Source organism: Cavia porcellus, unplaced genomic scaffold, assembly GCF_034190915.1.
Source record: "Cavia porcellus strain 051 isolate PalLab524CR breed Dunkin Hartley unplaced genomic scaffold, mCavPor4.1 scaffold_5, whole genome shotgun sequence".
Lineage (NCBI taxonomy): Eukaryota > Metazoa > Chordata > Mammalia > Rodentia > Caviidae > Cavia > Cavia porcellus.
In genome coordinates, this window is record NW_026947488.1 from 49,256,716 (window position 1) to 49,283,026 (window position 26,311).

The 26,311-nt window shown below is 37.4% G+C and overlaps 1 protein-coding gene and 1 non-coding gene across 3 annotated transcripts in view; one reads left to right on the top strand and one right to left on the bottom strand.

Moving 5' to 3' along the window:
- Atrn (attractin) overlaps positions 1-26,311 on the bottom strand; it is a 151,503-nt gene that overhangs the window by 100,059 nt on the left and 25,133 nt on the right. For both annotated transcript variants that reach the window (XM_063248768.1, XM_005008351.4), the window contains 3 exons: positions 12,005-12,088; positions 10,335-10,448; positions 351-479 (listed from right to left, as the gene is read on the bottom strand). In XM_063248768.1, coding sequence (XP_063104838.1) covers positions 351-479; positions 10,335-10,448; positions 12,005-12,088 — 327 coding nt within the window. The remainder of the gene's footprint in view (positions 1-350; positions 480-10,334; positions 10,449-12,004; positions 12,089-26,311) is intronic.
- On the top strand, positions 6,992-7,128 carry LOC111753469 (small nucleolar RNA SNORA2/SNORA34 family). Its single transcript, XR_002788260.1, has one exon. It is a non-coding gene; the product is annotated as a small nucleolar RNA SNORA2/SNORA34 family (small nucleolar RNA).

The following is a 26,311-nucleotide window of genomic DNA, read 5'->3' on the forward strand; positions in this document are numbered from 1 at the left end:
GTTGTTGACTGTACTTAGCAAAAAAACCCTGATATTTTTATTCATTAGCAGGAAAATATCCTCTCTTCCAGGAGAACCTGAAGAGCAGCAACACCTGGGTTAAAACTTTGTCACACCACCACCACTCACATTGACTATTTTTTAACATTTTGTGCCAGTTTCTTCAATTATACAAAGAGTAGAAAAACACTGCACACAACTCGAGCTTTTAAAAGAACTTTAAATGAGAAAACGTGTGCAAACTGCACAGCACTGCACCTGCCATGCTGTAAGTCCTCAGTGTAGCAGTCTTTGTCATGATTAGATAGCCTTTTGAAGAAAATCACAAACATTATATTTAGATATCTTACTTGTAAGTGATATTAAATCCAGTCAAGTTATAAGCAGCATCACTAAAAAAGTGCAGCAGGGCATAACCTGATGTGACAACAACCTCGGGAACAGTCTCATTGCTGTCTCTCTCAGGAACAATGAGGCCACTGAAAAAGAAACACATTTTCATAGGGGAAGCACAGTCACATCAAACTGGAATTCATCTTTACTATTTTAAAAGCCACATCCAAGATGAAGCACAAATTCCTGTGATCAATGCACAGAGCCTCCTAATCTGGGTCTAGTTAGCTCTGGATTTTCTGAGGAACAGCTTTGAAACTTTTGCTAGGCTTTCTTTATTAGATGTGTTTTATTTTGTCCTTGTAGTACTGGGGATTGAAGCCAGGGCCTTTGTAGTTAACTACACATCCTCAGTCCTCTTCTGTTGTTTATTTGGCATGAGCTAGCATACCCTGCTTACATAAAACGTTTCAATACATAATAGGTATTTATATAAAAACTTTAAAAAGAAGCTAGGCAAACTCATAACCCCACATGACAGGCATTCTGATATATTTTCTTTGTTCAATTGGTATCACTTCTATTTTATTCTATTTTATAAGTACTATTTTATGAGCAAATCCTTGTCACCTGAAGTTCCCTAGGCTCTCCCTAGAACCTCACTCAGAACCCAGAACATAATATTCTAAATAAATATAAGTACCAATAAACTCAGGGGAGGAAAAGAAGTCCCGAGTCAAACGACATAAATAATGGCTTTAAGGATTTTTAGGTCCATAATACCAAGTTGTTTTTAAGAGAGATGCTAACTTGACAATCTTGTCAACACAGAATGAAAGGATTCATTCCACACCTCACCCTGCCAACAAAAAGGACCAGCCCCAGTTTAATTTTGCTAATGTAATAAATGAAAAGGGAATTCTTAAATTATCATTTAAAGTTCTTTTGTACTCCCAAGATTGTTTTTCTTTTCTCTTCTTTTTTATTTTATTTATTTATTGTCTTCTTGAGACAGGGTTTTGCTCTGCAGTTCAGGCTGGCCTTGAACTCACTTTGTAGCCCAGGTGGGCCTCGAACTTACAGTGATTCTCCTACGTCCACCTCCCCAGTGTTGAGATTACAGGCGAGCACTTCCACACCTGGCTCTCACATTTCTTATGTTTCTTTGCCACTTGCATTTCTTCATATGCCTACCACTTCTGCCCCATTACTGATTCAGCACATCTGTAAACATTCAGTCCACAGAATGAGCTTTGTACACTGAACCACCCAATAAAAAAACACTACATATTGTATTACTCTCTTACTTTACTCACTCACCCCTAGCACTCTTGTTTTCTTAGAGCACACGCCACCACCTGCCACAGGGCTATGACCATCTTAAATGCACATTCATTCTGACCTTGCAGTTGTTTCTTTGTTGGCATATACAAAGACAAACATCAGAATCCCAATGGCACTACTATCCAGGTGGCAACAGTCTGGAAGGCATCCAAGTGCTCAACCATCAGAAGCCCACTGACTCATTATAAGGTGGGAGTAGTTAGGGTAGCTGGAGAGGGAGGTGAGATGTCTTGGAGCCTGCTTTAAGGGCTAGATCTACCTCTTGAGTTAAACTTTAACTTAGCACATCCAGATCTAAATACAGTAGGAGAAAATAACCAGGTGAAGCTGCTTGCACACATTACACCTCGAGGCATGTACCTGGTGGTCTTCAGAACCAATGCCAATCCAGGCCTTACTACCATATCATTAAAAACAGTCTTTTCACCTCCACCCGACACCATGGTGACCTCTGGGTTGCTTGACAGTTCCTTCAAGGGCAATAAAAGGTTAAAAATTCCACTGCCTGACAGAGCTAAGCCACTCACTGGTAAGAGCAAGTCCTAAAACCCACTTAATTTCATCCCAAACCCAAATGCCTAAACCCTCAACACAAAGGCCCCAGGCTTATGAGTTTTTCTGATTGGCCTACTCCCTCTTGTGCAGCATAATTTCATTGTCAAATAAATCTTTGATCTTCAGTGTAAAATTTTGCTGCTCCTTTTGGTTCAGAAACTTGATATAACTGATCTGATAAAAATTACATATGTACGGGTCTGGAGGGAGCTAATCAAGGCATTCTGATGTAACAGGAGGAAGAAAGGCTACAAAACAATGGACCTAATATAAGTACACATTTACCTGAACTTATATGAGTGCATATAAAAATCACTGTAAGAGTAATCAAGTAGAGAATAAAGATGAGGAAAAGATGGGAAATTCACTCAATTTTTAACATAAAGACAGAACTCTAAGAGCCCTAAAACCCTAAAATATTTCAGGGACTACAAAACACCAATGAATTTTCTACTATGTATTCAACAAATATTTATAAAGCACTCGTGAGGCACTGTTGTAAATACTAGTAATGTAATAGTGAAAACAATGGCCCACCTCATGGAATTCAGCTAGAGCAAGAAGCCTGTACACATCCCTGTATGTACGTGCATGAATGTGTGTGTGTGTCTGTTTGTGTGAGTGTACATAAAATGCCAGGAAGAAGTACTGTAATGCCATGATGTTTTCCCTGCAAGGCAAAAGTTACTGCTTTAGAAAGGCGGATAAGGAGATAGGCAGTGTCGCCTGTCTGTAATTCCAGCTACTCAGGAGGCTAAAGAAGAAAGATCCTAAGTGTGAGGCCAGCCTGAGCAACTTAGCAAGACTTTGTCTCAAAATAATTTTTAAAAGGTCTGGGATGTAGAGGATTTCCGGGAGAATATGGGGGATAGAGAGCAGCAGCTTCGGAGGCTCTCTGAGAAACCGCACTTAAAATCCAGGAATGGTGCCGGGCGAGAAATCCTAAGCAAGGGGAGATATACTTTGCCGACCCAGGAACAACAAACGATAGAAAAAGAGCTCAACAGAAATGAGGCAGAGAAGATCGGATGGTAGGAAAAGCTATTTTGGAGAAAACAAGACATCATAATAGCTAGTGCTGATTTAGTATCATCTTGTTTTGAAGCCCCATCAAGCTTTTATTCTTGTGTCTCCATCGGTCTTAAAAGGTTGTATCTTATTGGATTTTATTATATATGGTAATATAAGTAAAAACTTTTATAGACAAGGAGATTATACAGAAACTATTGTTCATTTTCTGTTAATTGGTTTTAAATACCCTGTAATAAAGTCATTCTCTTGAATGGTTTTATAGTGTCTTGATATGTTTGGTGCTATAGTATATGAAGTTATACTCAAAGATTTCAAAGAAAGAGACATTATGGTAACTATTTTTATGTCAGGATATCTTGTGGTGAAACACTATTTTGCTTAAATGGTTATGTTTTGACCTGCGCTGTTCTGTTGTTATGCCCTCTTTTAGCTCAATACCTCCCTTTTTAAAAAATTATTTACTTTTTTTCTTTTTATCTTTTTAATTAAGGGAAAAATAAAAAAAAGCAGGATACATTATAGTAATCTACTTTGATTTCCTATTAACTTGATTTGAAACCCTGTATAGCCCTCAACATCTTGCTTTGACTGATTTTCCCCTATTCTGCTTTGCTTGATAGTACCAAGTTAGAAAGTATAGGCAAAACTGTGAAGACAAAAAGATTCATTATGATGCCCATTCCGGTTGACTATTAGCTTCTTTTAAAGTTCTGTAATGTCTCCAATGCTTTCGTTTTATTCTTTACTGTTTTGTTCAATTTTATTATAACTGGCAATTCTTCTTAAAACAGCAAGAGGCAGTATGGTAACCATTGTTGATCACCTTGTATTTTGTTTTTACATTATCTATTATGTCCATCCTTTTGATTTCACCGACTCTGTTCTGATATGTCGCATTTGGTTTTACTCTCTTCAAAAAAAAAGTAATAAGAACTGTGGGAGTAATAAAACCAAAATGTGTAATTGTCATTGTACAAAAGAAAAGAAAAGAAAGTGCTCTAAAGGTTATAACTGCATATATGTTTAAGTGTATAAGATAGATAACCATATTACTGAGTTTTTTGGATCATTGAACAAAACTGTTTGCACTCTCACTGTTTGAAAGTCCACTTTATATGCTTCAATTTTGTAACTTGAACAACTATTTCTAAGATGAGAATATGTAATCTATTAACTAGTGATCTCTTACTGTTTATTTTTTAAATTTTGTATTACTTGTACCCTTTTTCTGTTTTTTTCTTTTTCTCCTTAAATTAAAAAAAAGGTCTGGGATGTAATGTAGGGGTGGAACACTTGTATGGTATGCTCAAAGCCCCAGATTCAATGTCTAGCACAAAAAAATGATTTTAACTATATCTCATTTTCAATGGTTTTACATAGAGGTTGTATATTCTTTATCTGAATGATTGGGACCAGACGTATTTCAAGTATTTTCCGATTTGGAATATTTGCATATACATGATGAGCTCTCTTGAGGATAAGACCTAAGTCTAAACATGAAGTTCATTTATTTTCCAATATATCTAGTACACACGCCTAAAGGTAGTTTTATTGTATCTTTAGTAATTTTGTGCATAAAATAATTTCATGTTGTAAAATTTTCTACTTGTGATGTCACATCAAAACTAAAAAGTTTCATATTTTGAAGCAATTCAGATTTCAGATTAGAGATGCTTCATCTAAACCAGAATCCCCTGAAACATTGAAGGAATAGGTTACCTGTAAAGCAGGCATGCCAAAAAGGCATATCAAAACTGTTATGGCGGGGCTGGGGATTTAGCTCAGCGGCATAAGCGCCTGCCTTCCAAGCAGGCAGTTGTGAGTTCGATCCCTGGCACCGATAAAAAGGAAAAAGACAAAAAAAACCAAAACACTGTTATGGCTTATGTCTAGATGTCCTCAAAGTCTCTTGCACTCATAGGTGGGGCTTTTGAGATGAGGCAGAAACATGGATCATGGGTGTGTGATACTGGATCACAGGTATACAATCACTAAATTAGCCCACTGACTGGTTTAACATGGAGAACTTTAACTTTACCCATGGATTAATCCATGGAGAACATAATTTGATGGCATTGTTGGATGGATGGTGGTAGAAACAGGAGGGGAGTCTAGTGTAAGGAAATGGATTGGTGTGTGACTTTGGGGACTGTATCTAGATCCTGGTCCCTTTCTCCCTTGTGCTTTTTCCTTCCCTCTCTCTCTTTCCTGGGTACTATAAAGCAAGCAGCCTTCTTCCACAACAAATCTACCACCATGATGTTTCTGCCTCATCACAGGCCTAGAACCAATGGAGAAACTGACTGAAACCATGAACCAAAATAAACTTTTCTTCCCAGAAGTTGTTTTTTTCTTGGGTATATGGTCACAATGACAAAAGGTTGATCAACTCAAACTCTAATCCTTGTTCCACATGCCTGGGCAAGTCATTGACATTTCTGTGTTTCAATTTCCTCAAATTCACAAAGGAGAAATGCCCAGGAGCTCACAATGATGCAGTGAGGATTAAGCTGGTAAAGCATGTGGAGTGCTTATTAGGCACCACCTCACACTAGCAGGTGCTCAACATGAGATGGCTGATGTCTTTATATGGTGGGAACATTCAGGTGATTCTACCAACTGTAACTACAGGAATTGGTCAGCTTCCTCGCTGTCACAGAGGCTTAGACATTTGCTTCTATTCACTTCAAAAACTTACAACTGTGATGGACTTCTCCCAGTGTGAAAATAACTGGTTGATGACAAAAATAAACTTTTACAGAGTAAGTGAATACAAACACAGCCTCATTCAGCACACAAGAAAATGAAAAGTATATAGGTGAGGTAGAAATGCTGTATGACTTCCAGACTAAATGGCAGACTGCCTCCCTATCCCTGCCCCTAGGGAGATCAACAAGTGCTTGTGCAAGCCAGGCAGATGTCAGGTACAGTGTAAATGTATGTGCAGTCGAGGCTGCAACCAATTGTTCTACTTGAGCAAATCTAGAATTCCTGGCCTTAAGGTTGTTCAGACCTTTATATTTTAAACACTGACCATTACTATTTTTACAATTATTTTTGAACACTACAGAACTTTTTTTTTTTTGATAGTATACATTGAGGCTTGAAGCCCAGGCCTTTGCACTAAGCTGCATCAAAGCTACTATTTATTTTGAGAGAGGGTCTTTTTAAATCACTAAGTTTCTCAGGCTGGGCTTGAACTTGAAACCTCCCCAAAGTGTTAGGATTATAGGTGTGGTACTACTATGCCTGGCAGAACTAGATATTTTCTTAATAGTCCTGAAACTTAGCATAACTGTCTCAGACAAAAATGAGCTCTCTAGACACACATGACGTTATTAACTACACTATATAAATTTATTAGTAATCCTCAGTTTGACATGCTTGTCTCCTTGCAAGACTACATGCTCTTCAAGGGTTGAAAGACATAGAAAAGTAAGGCAGATTCTTAAAGTCAGGGCTCAGAGCCCTGGCAATTATGAAGTCCAGCACAGTCAAAACTTTTGCTTGATGAAGGAGAGTCTAAGAATACAAGTTACATGTCTTTCTTTGGTTATTTTCTCTAGGCATGCTGCAGTCTGGTTTCAAATGGGAGCCAGAAAGGCTGATTCCTGCTTTCACAAGGCTTCCTCTATTAACACCAATGTCTTAACACCTGCCTCATCAATACGTAACTTTAAAAAATAGTAACTCTGAAAGGAACTGCTCTTTTAAAAACTGTTCTCAGCTGGCCCTGAATCAAGGCTGGCAGCTTCCTGACACTGTTGGTTTCAAGCAGGAGCCTGAAGAGATGTATTTCTATGGTCTGTTGGCCATTTCAGAACTTGGGCAGTGAAACAGTCAATTCATTAGAAAGAAACAGCTAGAGACGGGTGTGGTGGCTCACGCCTGTAATCCCAGCACTCAGAAGGCTAAGGCAGGAGGATCGTTGGGAGTTCGAGACCAGCATAGGCTACAAAGTGAGCTCAAGGCCAGCCTGATGCACGAGACCCTGTCTCAAAAAGACAAAAAGAAAGAAAGAAAGAAAGAAAGAAAGAGCTAGAACCACCCCCCATCCCCTGCACCCCCACCTATCACCACCACCACCACCACCTGGTGAGCAGCTGTGAGTGTGGCAGGCTGCAGAGGCCCAGAAAGGGAGCCACTGGCATTTACTGGAACCCGAGCCATGCTGGGACCTGGAGCACTGCGAAACCGAGCAAACCCTCCCCTCTGCCTGTTTTGTTTTGTTGAACTTCAATATACATGAAAGTATGGACAACTATTTTGAAGAGAACAAGAGACTCTAAGACAGCCATTAGTGACTTCTCTACTGTATGATTTTGAAGACCTAAAATGCCTTCCTCATTCTGCTCAGATCAGTTTTACACTATGTTGTTTTGTATGAATTCTCTGTATGCGAAGACATAGACAACTATTTGAAAGAAAACAAGACAATATGGTAGATAGTGAAGATCTCAGGTCATCTAGTTTTGAAATTTGTATTTCTTACATTGCTTTCTTATGTCCTATTTTGTTCTGCTTTGTTGTGTTTATTTTACCCCCTTTAAAAATAAATAAACTTTCTTGGAGAAAATCACTCCCTTGCTTCATCACTGCCACCATATTGGCAGCTCCCTACAAAAGTACCTGCTCCACAAGGTGCTCCACACATGCACCCACTGAACCACAAAACCACAAGTGTTAGAGAGTGGAAAAAGTCTTACATTGCTCCAGTGGTTCCTACATTTGTTTGGCAATGGAACTCTTTTGTTAAACTGAATTTTTTTTTTTAAAGAACTGTAGCATATAAAAAGAAGAGCCAGATATGGTGGCCTATGCTTGTAATCCCAGCACTGGAGAGGCTAAGGCATGAGGATCACTGCAAGTTCAACACCAGCCTGGGATACATAGTGAGTCCAGTGTGAACTACACAATGAATGTCTCAAAAAAAAAAAAAATTTATACATAGAAAGATAAATGTAATCCAGCAGTTTGGAGTCGAATTAAGCTTTACAGTTTGTAATGCACCCAGAGAGAACACAAGGTAAAGCAGTGGTGGCAAACCTCCTATATGCATATATGTCATAGGAGGATATTTGTGATCAATGAAAGCTCTAAAAGGTTGCCATCACTGGGATAAAGAGACGACATACAACACCTTCATCTTAGCTTTTAGAAACTGAGATCCAAAGGACCTGAATAATCTATTCAAGTTCTCACAAAGACTTGAGCAGAAGCTACACTTAAAGTCAACACATTTTGAAACCTTTTCTTTAGTGGAGGGCTATCTGCTGTCAGGCTCTCTCCACCCTGGACCCTCAACACATGACCACTACATTGGTTTCTCTACCCAAACAGCTCCTGGTCCAACAGCTCTCCTGGTCCAAGCCATCTTGTAGAGGCCTCGGTATATCCTAAGACAGCAGTTTTCAAATGGCTCTGCACATCAGCATTTCAGGCAAATTTTAATATTTTACCTCTTCTCACTATATATATTTGGGGAGGGGGCATAGGAATTGAACTCAGGACCTTGCCCTTGCCAGGCAGATGCTGTGCCGCTGAGCTATACTCCATACCCCCTCATTATATTTTTAGGAAATTCACATTCAAATAAATAGTAAGTTAAATTTAATCAGTGCATTAACTTATACGGCTAACCAACTTCTGTACATATACTTTGGCTTCTCTTAAATGTCACTGGTTAGAATAAATATAGTAGTCCTCCTCCTCCTCCTCCTTCTTTTTCTTCCTCCTCCTCCTCCTCTTGCTTCTTCTCCTTCTTCTTTTTCTTGTGTTATTTCATGTGTCTGCCCATCAAACACTTAGTCCAGATGAACTGTGGGTTCATGTACACCTACTTGGTTCATGTTCCTACAAGGGGTATTGGCAAGTTGATTTCAAATGCCCAGCATATAACATGGGCTTCATGAATTCTGATTCACAAATGCAAAAACAAGTAAAATCCTTAGTAAGTACTGTTAGATGACATCATATTAGTTTTTGTGTTTGTGTTAAACCTTGGCGTGCTTCCTATCATCACAAGCAGGTATAAAGACACTTATGCCTAACACTTGCTCAATGTCATTTTCAATGCTTAGCATAGCCTATCCATAGCCTGCTCTTTGGGCCTGTATGTGAAACTTTAAATCCCAGACAATGGCCCTGTTCTCAGTTCAAAGATAGGTCAGACTGCACACTAGGCAAAAAGGATGGAGAAATACAAGGGCAAATCAGTCTCCTGATCTACTGTCCCTTGGCTTCTCATGTACTGCTTATTATCTTCCTCACCCACGTAGAATGTCAACCAGACTAGTCCCAAGTGAGAAGCACAAAAAATATTTGTTGGCGTAATTTCTTTTAAAGTCAAAGAAATAAAATGTTTGGAGGAAAGACATCTAGAAAGTCAGTTGCAGATGAAAAACTGACAACTATGGTTTCCTACAGAGATATGCCCTTTGAAAACATACTGTAGAACACTTTATCATGTAAAAGGAAGAAAAACAAAGACAGCTTTGAATTCTCATTTAGAATAAACAACACTGCTCTTACTACTAAAAAAAAATCCTAAAATACCAAGAAATTCAGAATATCCCATATAGTTGGCAAAACTCTTTTTAACTACTTATATAAAGTATACTTGTTGGGGAAAAAAAATCAGTATATATAACTGGTATTCTCATTCCCAGCAAGTAACCAATGCTGGTATTATGTGCATTTTTCTAAAAAGTTTCCCTTACTCATAATAATGCATATACATAGATGTGTGCATGTGCATACACAACACTGTATTTGAATTTGACAATTCCTAAAGGACTGTGCATTAAAGAACACACAGAAACAAAATCCACATGGCTTCTAAGATTTTTCAAAGAAATATGATTTAATACAAAATGTAAGCTTCCCCACCACCATCAGGTAACTAGAGAAACCAAATTGGGACCAGCACACAAGTGACAGACTCCGTAACTAATACTCATTCCATAAAATAAAAGTGTTAGAGGATAATAAACATAGTAAAAATACAATCCAAGAGATATATTTAAATTTAGAAATCAGGGATTGCCTACTACTTATAGAACTAAGCTTACCTAAAGGCAGCAATTAATGGTGCATAAATTGAGTCTCCATCATAAACATACAAATGATCCCAACTACACTCTGTAGCAAAATGATTGAAACGAAGTCTCATTATTCTATTTGGCCTAAAAAGAACAAAAAAGGTAATTTATAACAATCACCAAAACAAACACTTGAAAAAATAAGACTTTTTAAGAATTTACAAGGAGAGAAGAAATTAACAATATATAAAAAACATTCCCTCATTTGCCAAAGATTTACTTAATACCATATGTAAACAGATCATTAAATACGCAATGAGAAACAAAGCAGACATGGTCTGTGACTCTTTGGGACTTACAGCCTATTTAGCAGTCAGTCTTTAACAGCCTCTGAACTAATCCATTTCTTGCTTCCATCTTTAATCACTTTAAGATTCCATAGTATAGCATTTCATAAACCTACTTCTCAGTTTTCTAACTTGACTGCTCCTGTGCCTTTTCATAGCATTGCCTGGCAAAAGCGCTGGCCTACAAGAAACTATTTATCTGTTCTGACTTAGAACAAATTTAAAGAAACCTAAGATGCACTGTAAAAAGTCACACCACCACCTCCTATGGCATTTCAATACTGTCCATACTCTTATCACTGAGTCTCCCTCTCAAAACTGCAAATTCTCAATGGTTATTTCAAACCATCCGGTCTGCCTTCCTACTTAAGCCAAGTATCATGACAAAATTTCCTGAAATTTCTATTTTCCAAACATATAAACCTATCTACTTCTCCTTCAATCTCTCAAATATTCAACATTTCCCTCTCATCTGAAACTTTCCTATCAACATTGAAATCTGCTTAAGTATCACATATTTCAAAAAACAACAATAACAAAAAGCCTTAGAATAGTCAGATAGTAAAGATTGCAAAATGCAAAAAAATGCTACATTTCTCCATTAAAAAGATTTTTTCCATTAAGAACAACATTTATGTTAATATAGTGACTTTGTAACTGTCACATTTAAATAAATGATTTCTTGGTTTTATCTTCTAAAATAGTAAACATGGAACAGCTATAACCTATATAAACAAAAGTTACTTGGAATCTTCAAAGCTTAACAGTATAGAGAGATTCTGAAACTTAAAGAAGTTTGAGAAATGCTTACATAAAAGGTCTTCCATGAAGGGAAGGACCAAAAGAAAGCAATAGCTAGGGGGGCCAACAGGAGGACCAGGGAAGTAGCACTTAGGCAGTGATGTTTATTCTCACGTTTCTGTCCACAATAAAAATAGTCATTTAGAGGCCTGGGGATGAAGTTTGGTAGTGCACTTGCCTAGCATGTTGAGAAACCCTAGGAGCCATTCTCAGCACCATTAAAAAAATAGTACTTAGAAAACTGACACAATATTACAATTTATACTGCTTTAAGCAAAACATTTAAAACACTTTAATAGTTCTGTGAACTATTACAGTTGAAAATTTTTAACTTTCTGGTGTTTACAATTCACTTGCAACATTAAATCAATTTGAAACTTTTTAAAAACTTAACAATGAAAATTAAGAAAAATAAAAATATTCACTTATCAAGTGAAAAGTTATTAAACAGAATATATCTTCAATTGCTAATTTTACTTGTAGGAAAAGTAGTATGACACTGAGCGCTATCTTATACGTAAATAAACAAAAAGGTTAAGCATTTCTACTTACTGTCCTTCAATGAGCCATGTGCACTTCGTTTTATATTTATAATTTCCAGGTCCATCTGTTACAAACCCAGAAGATCCTGTTAGTCTGTAATTTAAATTAAGAAAAAAAGAATCAGTTTTCAGAATTTCACATATGAATCTTTCTTAATAAGCAATATAATACAAATTAGGCAGATTTGGAACATGACGGTATATCATAACAGAAGTGCACAAATTTGAAACAAAGATTTGCCACCACCTAAAAAGGGAATACAAACCTTATAACCACAGAGATGAACAAAAAGCATACCTAAATCTTGCCAGCAAATGCTTCCAAAACCCCCCAGTAACAGACACAGAAAAAGAGACCACCCTCTCTCTAGACTTTGGTATGGCTGAATTTTACAGCTGCAAGAACTGTAGCCATCACACTGAGCCTGAATACAAAGCCAACCTCAAGGATGACAAACGAAAGGAAATCAAAGAGTAGTACCAACTATCCACAGAACCCACTTTAGACTTTTACTTTTATGGGTAAATAAATTTCCCATCAGTTAGGGTGTGCATGTGTGTGTGTGCTTGTATGTAGGGTCAAAAAGTATAATGGCCTGAGCTATAACTCAGTAGTAAAGCATTTACCTACAATAAGGCAAAGCTCTGGGTTCAGTACTCCCACCACCCACAAAAAAAGGAAAAACAGAAAAAAAAGTAGAACGATATTCTTTACACCGCAGCCTAGAAATCAATCCTCAGAATAAAGATGAGAATTTAGGAGATTTTTTTTTTAGTTTAATGACTATCTACTATGCTTGCTATGCTTTTGTAAGTTTCTATGGATTTCATGTGAACAAATTAAACAATACTGTTTTTAGAAAAAGGTGGTTTTTAAATGTTTACTTAATATTTTTAAACATACATATTTACAGAGTTCAACAGATAATGTACAGATATAATTGTAGACTGGCATTAACTAAAGAACAATTCTCCTTTGTCATTATCTTCTCCAACTATTTCCGTTGGCCCCCAAGAAAGATAAATATTTACCCACCAGCATTATTAACTATTTTTCTTTATTCTCACAAGCCTATGACATTTGTGTGGTTCTCTTAAATAATTTTTAGTTACGCAGATAATTATTATGCAAAAGCTTCTGTGTCTTTCTTTTCTCAATAAAACCCTGAGGAAATCTCCAACTAAGTAGACATTAGCCTAATTCATTCTTTTTCATGTAGCACAATACTCCAACCTATGGAAGTATCAATTTTCTGCCTGATCCCTACTAACATTATTTTTGTTTTTCAGATGGTTGACATTAAAACACTACTATGATAAATACCCCTCACGTATGGCCTTATTTTTACTTTTATTTCTAAGAATAGAACCTTAAGGGGAAGATTATTGGACCAAAAGGAGTAATAAAGCCACCAAATTATTTTCCTAAAGGCTGTTTCACCAATGTATGAGAATATGCTCCTCACATTACTTCTGTATTAGGTGTTCTTGTTTCTTTTGAATTTTACCTAATTTGAAATTTCCTGTATATTCATGAATGGTCCAGTAGTTACTAAAAGGTTAGCAGATTTAAAAGGAGAAAACCAAAAACACCAATCTGAAATATCAGGTCAAGTTTGACAATGTCACTGATGAGACCTAGATGTGAGTACTGCCTGGCACTAAGAAACCTAGTTCATCAGCAGTCACAAAAGACATCAAATTAAAATATAAAGGCATTTCAATAACACAAGCCCAGAAATACAATAAGCTCTTTGTTGCTACCAATTTCTCAGTTCAGGAATACACTAAGGGGAATTCTGCAATGGAAACATAGGTGGCAGATTTCAGAGGAATCATCTAATAATTAATTAACTTCTATTATTACCCAATACTGTAGCATGCAAAATCTCAACTTTCCCCCATCTACAGAAACTTTCCTTATGGTCAAATACCTTGAATACTGACAAACTTTAACCAAATTTTAGGAATTTAAGACATGGTGCTAGCGACTAAATCCAGGACCTTGAGTGTATCAGACAAATGCTCTACCACTAAGTCATACATACAGCCTAAAACATTTTTTCCCCCCTGAGACAGGGGGGTCTCCCTATGTATCCCAGGCTGGCCTTGTACTTGCAGTGTGATCCTCCTGCCTTAGCCTCAAGAGTACTGGGATTACAGGGATGCATTACCACGCCCACCCTTAAACATTTATTCCTTATTTGCATATATAATTAAGTTCACTGAATGCACTATTTGATTCCTTATGTTCTTATCTACTAAAGCTAATTCTAGAAAGTGCCACACTATAACTGCTCTATCACATTTCTCACTTTTTTTTTTTTTTGTTACCAGGGATCAAACTCACAATAGTGCACTTGCAAGGCAGATGCTTATGCCACTGAGATAAATCCCCAGCCCTCTCACATTATTTTTGCTTTACATATTTAGCTATTTATTCACACAATTTTATGACTCTTAGGTTCCTATAAAATATGACTTTTATCATAGCAGTGTCCACTTACCTAGTTTTATCCCACCCTATTATCATAATTACTGATTTATTTGTTGTTGTTGCTGTTTTTCTTAGATCTTTTTCCAACTCTTCATCTTTTATCTTTATCAAGTTTTAAAGTTTTTCTAAAATAATACCTGTTTAGGAGATGCTTCTTAACTTAATCTGACAGTGTTTTATTGGCAGTACATAATCGATTCACATTCATTAGAATAACTGCTATAGCTCCTTCCAACCACATTTTTTTTTTTTTTTTTGCCTTTTTTTTTTAATCGGTACCGGTGATTGAACTCACAACCAGGAGCTTGCAAGGCAGGCACTTATGCTGCTAAGCTAAATCCCCAGCCCCTCCAACCACATTTTTAAATCAACCCTAATTGTGCAAAAATTTGCATATAATAATGTACAACTTGGCAAATTTTGATAAATGTATACATATGTATGATCCTCCTCAAACAATATAAAATACTTCCATCACCCCCAAAAGTTCCCTCACACCCATCTGTAGGTAATCCTTCTCAACTTCTGCCTCAAACACTGAATACATTTCTAGCTCTACAGAACTTGATTGAAAGACATGTTTGTGTCTCGCTTCATTCAATCAGCATGTATGTGAGTACTATGTGTCTCAATAGTTTGCTCTTTCATATTGCTCAGCAGTACACCACAACTTTGTTATCAGATATTGAGCCCAGAGCCTTCATACAGAGCTACATACTCAGCCCTTTTTATTTTGATACGTAATCTTCATAAGTCACCCAGGCTGGAATCAAATTGGAATCCTCTTGCCTCAGCCTCCCAGAGTATTGGGAATATACGTGTATGGTACCATACCCAGCTACTCCCAATTTCTTTATCCATTCTCTTGATGACTACTTGAATTATCTAATTATGGGCTCTCACAAATAAAGCTGCTAAGACAGACACACAGTATACAAGCCTTTGTGTGAACATGTACATACATTTATCTTGGACAAACACATAAGGTGAAATTTCTGGGTCAAAGTATAGATATGTACTTATATTTGTATGAAACCTAAACTATTTCCGCAATGAGTATACCATTGAAAACTTCCATGTCAAGGTAAGAGAGCTCAATATACTCTACACTAATGCCCACACTTAGTATAATCAGACTTTTTGTAGGCCTTCCAATATGCGCTGTCATAGCTCATGATTTAAATTTATACTTCCCTGATAAGTGAAGATTCTGAGCATCTTTCAGGTATTAGTAAGTCATTTGTATGTATAATCTTGTGACACATTATTATCTTTGTCCATTTTGGTGGGTGGCATTTGTCTTCTGAGTTACAAGATTTTTCATATGTCTTAGACACTAGCCCTTCATCAGATATATATGTGTGTGTTGAGAAAGATACTTTTTTTAATACTAAAGATTAAATCCAGGGCCCTTCACACATGCTAGGCAAATGTCCTATCACTGAGATATGCCTTCAGCCCTTTTAAAACATTGTATTTTGACAAGGTATCCTAGGCAGGGTAATTTGTGATTCTTCTGCTTCAGTCTTCAGTACCTGGCATCACGGGAATGCACAATGTCTTGTTATATAGACATAATGCTAATCTTGGCTGATGAAATGACTTGGAAAGTGTGTAGGTGTCTTCCTTTATTTTCAGAAAAAGTTTGTGTAGTATTTCTTCCATTAATGTCTGGTATGATTTACTGGTGATGCTACCAAGGCCTGAAGTTTTCTTAGTGGAAAGGTTTTAAATAATGAACTCAATTTATTTGATATAGGGTTATTCAAATTCTCTATTTCTTCTTGTCATTTTTGACAATTTAACTTTCAAGGAATTTTTCCATTTCTTCTAAATTAACAAATTTATTGACTATGAGTATTCTCCGTATGTCAATAAGGTGCAGTGCTTTCAAATATTTTTGTTGTATAAATTACTAACAGACAAATATAAAAATTATTCCTGTTATCACCAGTGGATGTTAAAAGTAAAAGGTATTGTTGAGTAGGTCTATAATCTCAGCACTTGGGAGGCTGAGATAGGAGAATCACCTCAAGTTTCAGGCCAGTTTCAGTTACACACTAAGTTTAAGACCAACTTGAACTATATAGCAAGACCCTATCTAAAAAAAAAAAAATTGGAGGTACGTGATGCCTATAACCCTAGCTATTCAGGAGGCTGAGGAAAGAGGATCACAAATTGGAGACCAGCTTCAAATTCTCTCTTGAAATTTAAAAAAAAAAAAAACAGGGCTAGCAATGTAGTTCTGCGGTAAAATGCTACTAGATGCAATCTTAGTACAGCCAAAAAAAAAAAAAAAGAGGAGGAGGGAGGATACTAAGGGGGAAGTGTATCTGTAAGATCTTAAAAGTGCCTCTCCAAAGATTGTTCATTGGTTTGCAAGAAGCAAAAACACAATGCTAATCACACATGGAAAAAGTATAAAAGAGGACAAAAACAGCATTAAATATAAGGGACAAGGGCCAGAGTTATAGCTCAGCAGCACAGTGCCTGCCTGGCAAGCTCAAGGTCCTGAGTTCGAATCTAGTACTAAAAAAAAGAAAAGAAAAACAAAACTAAGTGACAAATAGGCATCATGTACCTTTAGATGTAATATCTTATGAAGAATACTGTCACTTAAGCAGTATTCTGGCAAAGAAACGCATAACCTGAATCTGTTAACAATGAAACAAAGCAAAACAAGGAACTGGATTAAAGAGGGAAAATGTATTGATGAAAGAATGTCAATATCATAAAAAAAAAAAGCAGACCACTTTCATCTTTTTTTCTCTCTTCCACATAAACAGATTGTGTGTATATAAAATATTCCCCTTAAACTGTGGAGGGCTTTTATATTTATCATTGGTCTTGAACCTAAGTAGTTTAGTATATACTGTTCAAGAGCAGACAGTTTTAAAAGACTTAAGTCTTTTTCAAGAGATGAGCTCTTGCCCAGCATGGCGGCACACCTCTGTAATCCCTACAACTAGAGAAGATGAGACAGGAGTATCACTAAAGACCCGAGAAAATGAGAAAATGAGATAATGAGATAATGAAATCCTGTCTCAAAACAACACAATGCCTTGCTTTGTTGCTTAGCCTAACCCTGCACTCCTGGGCTCAAACAATCCTCCTCCATCTTCTTCCTGAGCTGGGACTACAGAGACACATCACATGCCTGGCTAAGAGTTAAACCTTAAGGTACAGTTTTAACCTCAACCAATCTTCAATTTAACATTATATAACACTTGTGTATGATCTCTTGTTTGTATACCACTTTGTCAATTGACCCAAAATGTACTTCATGTAATTTTTCCCTTCTAGTAAAAGATTCAAACTCCAGTTGGGTACTGTATCAACTTGTTAAATCTCTTTAACCTGCATTAAGAATAGACAGTAGCGAAACTTTTCAGTAAAGATATTAAGATTTTCAACTGTTTCTATTACATATCTCTATTTCAACTATGTACCTCTAGCAGACAATATGTACATGAAAGGGAGTAACTGCATTCTAATAAAACTATTTATGTATACAAGTGGTAGGCCTAATTGCTAGTTTGCTAGCTTTTGATCTAGATTTTTTTTTTTTTACCGGTACCAGGGATCAAACTCACGATCACGTGCTTGCAAGGCAGGCGCTTATGCCGCTGAGCTAAATCCCCAGCCCCTTATATCTAGAATATTTTAACACAATTTTTTTGTTGAATTTGAAGTAACTTTTCTATAAACAGTATATAGTTGGGTCATTGTTTTTTCATCCACTCTGCCCTCTGTCTTTTGATTAGCATACTTAGCCCATTAACATCTAAAGTGATTATTGAGAACATCAAGGCTTAAATTCTTTTCTGTTTCTTTTTTTGCCTTCCTAGGGGTTCACTTGAACGTTTTTTGAACATTCTGTATTGTATTAGGGTTCTCCAGAGAAACTACCAGTAAGATACATGGAATGGATAGATGATGGGAAATGGCCTGTGCAAATATAGAAGCTTTGAAGTCCCAAGTTTGCAGATAACCAGGAAAGCCAGTGGCACAGCACAGCATAGTCCAATTACAAGCAGGAGCTGACTGTGTAACTGTCAGTCAACAACCAATGCCTGAGAACCTGGAAGCGTACTGATGCAAGTCTTAGAGTCTAAAGGGAGCAGGGAACAGAAGTTTTGATGCCCAGGGACATGAGAAGATGAGTTTCCCAACTCCAGAAGAAAACTAAAGTTCACTTTTCACTGGGTAAGACCAGATCTCTCTTATTCAGTCTATTGATTCTAATGCCAATATTTTCTGGAAAACTTCACCAACATATCCAGAAATAACACTTTACCAACTATCTGATTCTCATTCATTTTGTCCATCTGTCTGTCTGTCCGTTTGTCTGTCCGTCTGTCCCTCTCTGTCTCCCTCGTTCCCTGTCAGTGTTGAGGATCGAACCCAGGACCTTTTACGTGCTAGATAAACACTCTACTACTGAGCTACAACTCACCCCAGTTTTCATCTTCATTTATTTATACTGTTTTTGAGTTTATCTTTACTCTCCCAGGTGGTTACCATAATATAAACATGACTTACAATAATCTACTTGCTAGTAACAACATTTTACCAGCTTGAGTATGGTAATTCCCATTCAGGTCTTTTATCCTCATGTACATTGCATCTTTAGTATCAGATGGTCTTATATTTTTGATCCAGTCACAAAATTTGGCAAATAAAACTTCAAAGGAAAACAAAATCAAGCCTCTTATTTTATGTAGCCATACTTCTGCTTTCCCAGTTGTTCCTTCTTCCTTTATCACTTCCTTTCTGTTTAAGGAACTCCTTTCAGTCAACCTTTAAAAGTAACAAATTCATCTAGTTTTCCATTGTTTTAAGAATGTTTTTATTTACCTGTAACTCCTGACAGATAATTTCAACAGATACAGAATTCAAGACTGGCAGTCCTTTTACTTGTTGAAAAAAATGTGCCACTTCCTTTGACCTCTATGGTTTACAGGTAATATGTCGTTTCTCTTGGACTGCTTTCAAGACTTGCTCTTTGCTTTCAGATTTCAAGGGTTTAATTAGATGCATCTTAGCATAGATCACATCAGGTTTATCTTTACAAGGTTCACACAGCTTCTTAGGTGGTCCTTTAGTTATGCTTTTTCGCCAAATATGCTAAGTTTTCAGCCACTACTTTTTAAAATACTTTTTCAGTCCCACTCTCATTCTTTTTTCCTTGTGAAACTCCAACTATGTGAATATTAGCTCTGCTGCTACTGCTGGACAGTTCATGCTCTGTCCTCCAGCTTACGGGTTCCATCCTCTGTCACAGCAACTCTGCTATCAAGCCTGTTACCGAGGCTATTATTTGTTTCCTCTACTACTATATTTTTCAGTTCTACAATTTCCATTTAGTTCGTTTTAATTTCATTTCTAATTTGGTTCTAATTAATTTCTTTAGTTCTTTGCTGAGATCTTTATACTTTTAAGTTTTGTTTCAATATAATTTTGAAACATTTTTATGATTAAAAAAACAGCATGGTGGGGCTGGGGGTTTAGCTCAGCGGCATAAGCACCTGCCTTGAAAGCAGGCAATCGTGAGTTCGATCCCCGGTACCGATAAAAAGGAAAAAGACCAAAAAAAAAAAAAAAAAAAAAAAAAAACCCAGCATGGTACTGGAAAAATAAAACAAACAAAAAACAGATCCAAAGATCAAAGAAACAGATTAGAAGACGCAGAAACAAAACCAGGCACACTTAGCTACCCTACCTCTGACAAAAGGTGTTAAACACATTCACTGGGAGGAAGGTAGCCTCTGTAATATGGTGCTAGAAAAACTCGCTCTGTACATGCTAAACATTAAAACTGGATCCCTATCTTTTACCACGCAACAAACTAAAATCGGAATGGATCAAAGAGTTTAATACTAAAGTAGAAACCGTAACTCTCGGAAGACAGAGTAGGTAAAACTCTTGAAGACCCCGGGATAGGCAAAGACTTTATGAACAAAACCCCATTTGCACAGGAACTATAGCAAATAATCTACACCTGGGATCTTACCCTACTGAAAAGCTTTTGCACAGCAAGAGAAACCACCAACAGAGAGAAGAGACAACTCACAATGTGGGAAAAAATGTTTGCCAGCTGTTCCTCAGACAAACGATTATATTGAGAACATAGAACTCAAAAAATTTAGATTCCTCAAATTTAAAGACCCAGTCCAAAAGTGGGCATCTGAAATGAATGCACACTTCTCAGATGAAGAAATACAAACAGCAAATATATGAAAAAATGTTCAACATCACTGGTCATTTGACAGATACAAATTAAAACAACACTGAGATTCCACCTCACTCCAGAAAGAATGACTATTATTAAGAAATCAACCAACAACAAATGCTGCAGGGGTATTGTTCGCCACTGTTGGTGGGAGTAGTATAGACTGGTACAACCACTGTGGAAATCAGCGTGGACATTCCTCAAAAAACTAGGACTACCCATTCCCTTCCTATCTTTCCAAAAAAATTAAAAGCATCATACCATAGTGATACATGCATAGCTATGCTTATACAGCACAATTTGTAATAGCCAAGTCTTGGAAACAGCCCAAGTGCCCATCAACTGGTAAAAGGACAAAGACATGGTTTGGGGCCAGGGGTGTAGTTCAGCAGCACAGCACCTACATGGCAAGAGTGAGATCATGAGTTCAATCCCTGGTACCAAAAAAAAAAAGTTTTTCTTTTTTTTTAATAAAATACAGTAGAACTCTGCCATAAAGAAGGATACACTTGAGAAAATGGATGTGTTGACTTCCGGGAGAACATGGCGGACAGATAGCAGCAGCTACAGAGGTTCTCTGAGATACCCAGCTTAGAATTCAGGAATGGTGCGGAGTAAGGAATCATAAGCAAGTGGAGATATGCCCTGCTGACCCAAGAACGAACTGGGCTGAGAGAAACCAACTGGAAATGCAATCCTGGTGCTATAACAGGAAGAGAAAAGTCTCAGCGTGGAAGCTGGAGCCCACGCCATTGGAAGCCGCAATTCGGGTTTCCCGCCGCCACTGCTGTGTCTACATCGGCTCTGCAGGGAGTGAGACGCGCGGAAGCCCTGAGAACGGGAATCGGTGAACGGAGTTGACAGTGGAACAGGCGCGGAGCCGTGCATTGACCTGCGGTAAGTGAGAGAAACTGGGACTCTTCCACAATCTAGGAGGCTCCAACAGAGGACATTCTGGGACTGGGCAGACTGGCCGGAACAGGGTGCTGTAGTGACTTCAGTCACATATCCCCCTCTCAAGCGGGATTGGTGAGCAGTGCCTAGCTTGCATGACACTGCTGGCTGAGACCCAGTAGGCTAGCACAGCACAGGTCCCAGCGCCTGAAGATGACCTGGAGGGGCGGCCCCGCATAGGCTGCCCAGTTCTTAACTCCCTGGTGCGCTGCGGTGGGCGGGAACACCTAGCTGGTGCAATTCAATCAGACTGTGGCCAAGAGGGAAGGAAGCTGGGCCTCCTATATACGCTTGCATATATAAGGAACAAAGATTATGGGAAGAGGGAGCAACAAGAAAGGCCCCTCAGCCCCCAATCCTGAGAAACAGGCAATAGCAGACACCGCACCAATAGACATAAAGCACTATCTCCAGAGCCTCATAGACAAGTTCAGGAATGAAGTTATTAATGACCTGAAGCTAGACATAAACAGAATAGTTAGAGAAATGCTAAGCACCACCCAAGAAAAACCAGATGGTGGAATGGAAGAACAGAAAAGGAGGGGAGAATTGTTTGATGGAGAAAATAGAGAAAGCATAGAATACGTGAAGCAGGTTCAAAGAGATTACCAGGAAACTAAAAACTCTATCGAAAACTGGCATAACAGCTTGAAAGAAACTAAGGATAGATTATCTGAACTGGAGGGCAGATTTGTAATATGGGAGAATGAAATGAAAAACTTCTTAAAAATAACAAAGAAACAAACAGCAATAATACAAAGACTAGAAGATGATAAGAGGATCTATAACTTAAGAATTAAGAAAATAAAAGAAGAAGTAGGGAAACAAACAAATGAACTACAAAAGCTACTCACAGAAATAATCCAGGAGAATTTCCCTAATTTAGCAAAAGGTAAAGAAACTCAGTTGTATGAGGCATACAGGACCCCAGCCACCTACAACCCAAACAGAGCTACACCCAGGCATATAATAATTAAAATTCCAGAAATCCAATACAAGAACAGAATATTAAAAGCCATCAGAGACAAGAAACAGATCACTTACAAGGGAACACCCATCAGAATTACAGCAGATTTCTCGGCACAAACCATCAAATCACGAAGTGCATGGGGGGAAATAATTCAAGCTTTGAAAGATAATAACCTCCAGCCAAGATTGATATATCCTGCACAACTATCCCTGGAAATTGATGGAAAAACAAGGTGCTTCCAGGATAAAGAGGAACTAGGGGAATATGCAACCACCAATTCAACTCTACAGAGAATACTGCAGGATATTCTAAAAAAGAAAAATACGAAGAATCCAGAAATAGTGGCAGAGAGGCCACAAAATGAATGGAGCAGAAAACAAAATGAAGAAGACAAACTGACAACTAATGACAGAAAAAGAGCTCAACAGAAAGGAGGCAGAGAAGATTGGATGATAGGAACAGCTATTTTGGAGAAAATGACATCTTAATAGGTAATACTGATTTAGTATCATCTTGTTTTGAAGTCTCATCAAGCTTTTGTTCTTCTGTCTCCATTGGTCTAAACAGGTTGTATCTTATTGGATTTTATTATGTATGATAGTATAAGCAAAAACTTTTATAGACAAGGAGATTATACAGAAACCATTGTTTATTTTCTGTCAGTTGATTCTAAATACCCTGTAATACTGTCATTCTCTTAAATGGTTTTACATTGTTTTGATATATTTGATGCTACAGTATACGAAGTTATATTCAAAGATTTCAAGGAAAGAGACAATATGGTAACTACTTTTATGTCAGGATTATCTTGTGGTGAAACACTATTTTGCTTAAATGGTTGTTTTGATCTGCGCTGTTTTGCTGTTATGCCCTCTTTTATCTCAATCTCCATTTTATTATTTACTTTTTTATTTTTATCCTTTTAATTAAGAAAAAAATAAATAAAAAATAGCAGGATATATTATAGTAACCCACTTTGACTTTCCATTATCTTGATTTAAAGCCCTGTATTCCTCTATCTTGTTTTGATTGATGTCCCTCTATTCTGTTTTGCTTGATAGTACCAGGTTCGAAAGTTTAGGCAACAGCTGTGAAGATAGTGGGATTCATTATGACGCCCATTCTGGTTGACTATTATCTACTTTTAAAGACCCATAATGTCTCCAATGTTTTGGTTTTGTTGGTTTTGTTCTTTACTGTTTTGTTCAATTTTATTATAACTGATGATATAGGCAATTCTATTAGAGATAGCGGGAGGCATTATGGTAACCATTGTTGATCACCTTGTATTATGCTTTTACATTATCTATTATGTCCACCCTTTTGATTTGACTGACTCTGTTCTGTTATGTCACATTTGGTTCTACTCTCTTCCAAAAAAGTAATAAGAACTGTGGGAGCAACAAAATCCAAAATGTGTAATTGTCATTGTACAAAAGAGAGGAAAAGAAAGTGCTCTAAATGATATAACTGCATGTATATTTAAGTGTATAAGACAGATAATGATATCACTGATTTTTGTTGGATCATTGAACAGAACTGTTTGCAGTCTCACTGTTGGAATGTCCACTTTATAAGCTTTAATTTTGTAACTTGAACAATTATTTTTAAGATGACAATATGTAATCCATTAACTAGTGATTTCCTGTTTATTTTTTTCTGTAAATCTGTATAACTTGTACCCTTTCTCTGCTTTTTTTTCTTTTTCTCCTTAAATAAAAATTTTTAAAAAAAATAGAAAATGGATGTGTCTTGAGTTCATATGCTTTAGTGAAATAAATCAGAGATACGTGTATAAATACCACTGTTTCTCTGGTATGAGAAGCTTAAAATGTAAATAAGGACCAAAATGTACAAAAAAATGAAAAAAATGTTCAAATGAGAAGAGGAACAAGGGAGAGGGGAGGGGAAAGGAAAGAAGGGAAAAGTAAAAAAAAAGAAAGAAAACATGGAAACAAAGCTTTTGTAAATGGAAGAGGAGAAAGAGACAGGATGGGGGTGGGAGGAAAAGCAAGTTATATCATGTACAGGTACAAATTCTCTATAATGAATGTGACCATTATGTATATCTAAAATGTACCAGTAAAATCTAATTGGAAAAAAATCTGTTTAAAGATAATTTTGAAGCATTTTTTAAGATTCTAAAATCCTCATCAGGGGCTGGGGATTTAGCTTAGTGGCACAAGCACCTTCCTGGGAAGCATGAGGTTATGAGTTCCATCCCCACTACCAAAAAAAAAAAAAAAAAAAAAAAAATCCTCATCAGAAAATTACAACATCAGGTTCACCTCATTCTGGTGTCTGTTGACTGTCTTTTCTTATTCAAGTTATGGTTCCTTTTGTTGTTGGTATTGTTAGGTTTCTTCTGGCACAGTAGAGAAAAAAAGAAAAAGGGCTTTCCCATAGGCACAGGAGTAGTTGGAGAAGAGCATAACATTTCCTCTGAGGCTAAGGAGGGCCAGGCTTCTGTTAGATTTGATGGGGTGGAGCTTGATGGGGTGGGCAAAATGAGGTATTAACAACGGACTGGGGAGATGCTGGCACACACTCTACCTTGTCAAATCTAATAGAAGCCCCACCGCTTCTTTGTCTGAATGAGTCTTGCACTCTTCTGCAACCCTCCTGTACCCATATAATAAAAGCCTCTTTATATCTCTGTCTCTCAACTACACCAAAAAACCTAACAAGTATGACCATGTGGCTGTTAATTTTTATATATCAAGTTGACTTGAGTAAGGACCACTTAGAGATTAATAAAGTTCTCTTAAGTTCCAGTGGATGACAGACATATAGACCAGCAAAATGAGGAGGGAAGCCCACCCAGGATGTGGATGGCAACAATCAATAGGCGTCTAGTGTGGACAGGGTGAAAATGGAAAGGAGGAAATGTTCTCTTTTTTTGGAGGAGCTCTAGTCTTTGCTGTTGCCTTTGCACCCTGGTCTTGAGTTTCTTCAGCTTCTAGTGCAGACTCTTCAGACTTCCAGGGCAGACACAGACTCACCCTGATGGCTCTGCCTGAGCTACCGAGCCTTGATGGGACTGCTACTAGATCTTCCAGCTTTCCAGCATGCTGACAGCCATTTTGGATTCTTCCACTTCTAATCATACAGATGGCCACTGCAACCTTTCCTCTTCTGATCCTGTAAGCCTAATTTTTGTATAATTACACATGTATTAATTCTGAGAATCCTAATTATGAGAATCCTAATTAATACTATTTTCTATTATATCATGAACATTACTGTATTAAGAGTTGCTTGCATAGGCTATTAAATTTTTTAGTTTAGCAGGTAGTCATTACCTTTAGTATGTGGCTCTTGATTTTCTTTGCTTTAACGGAAAATTATTTTTCAGAGTCTTGTTACTTGGTCTACTTTGTTTATCTAGTGCCACTGGATTCCCAGTGGTCCCTGTTAAAGCCACCTGAGTGAGCAAATGAGTTTCCCCAAACTAGGCTGTCAGGTGTCTCTTGGTGGGAAAGTGTGGAACCTCTAGCTTGCTCCAGCCCTTGCCAGCTTCTCTGGTGCCCAGTGTCTCTGAGTAGAAAGCCAACCCTTGAGCTCACAAAGAAAAACAAAGTGGCCACTTGCCATAGATAGGTCTCCATGCCAAATCCACGCATTTGCCTGTGTCCCTCTGTAAGGAAGAGAAGGATCAGGCCCA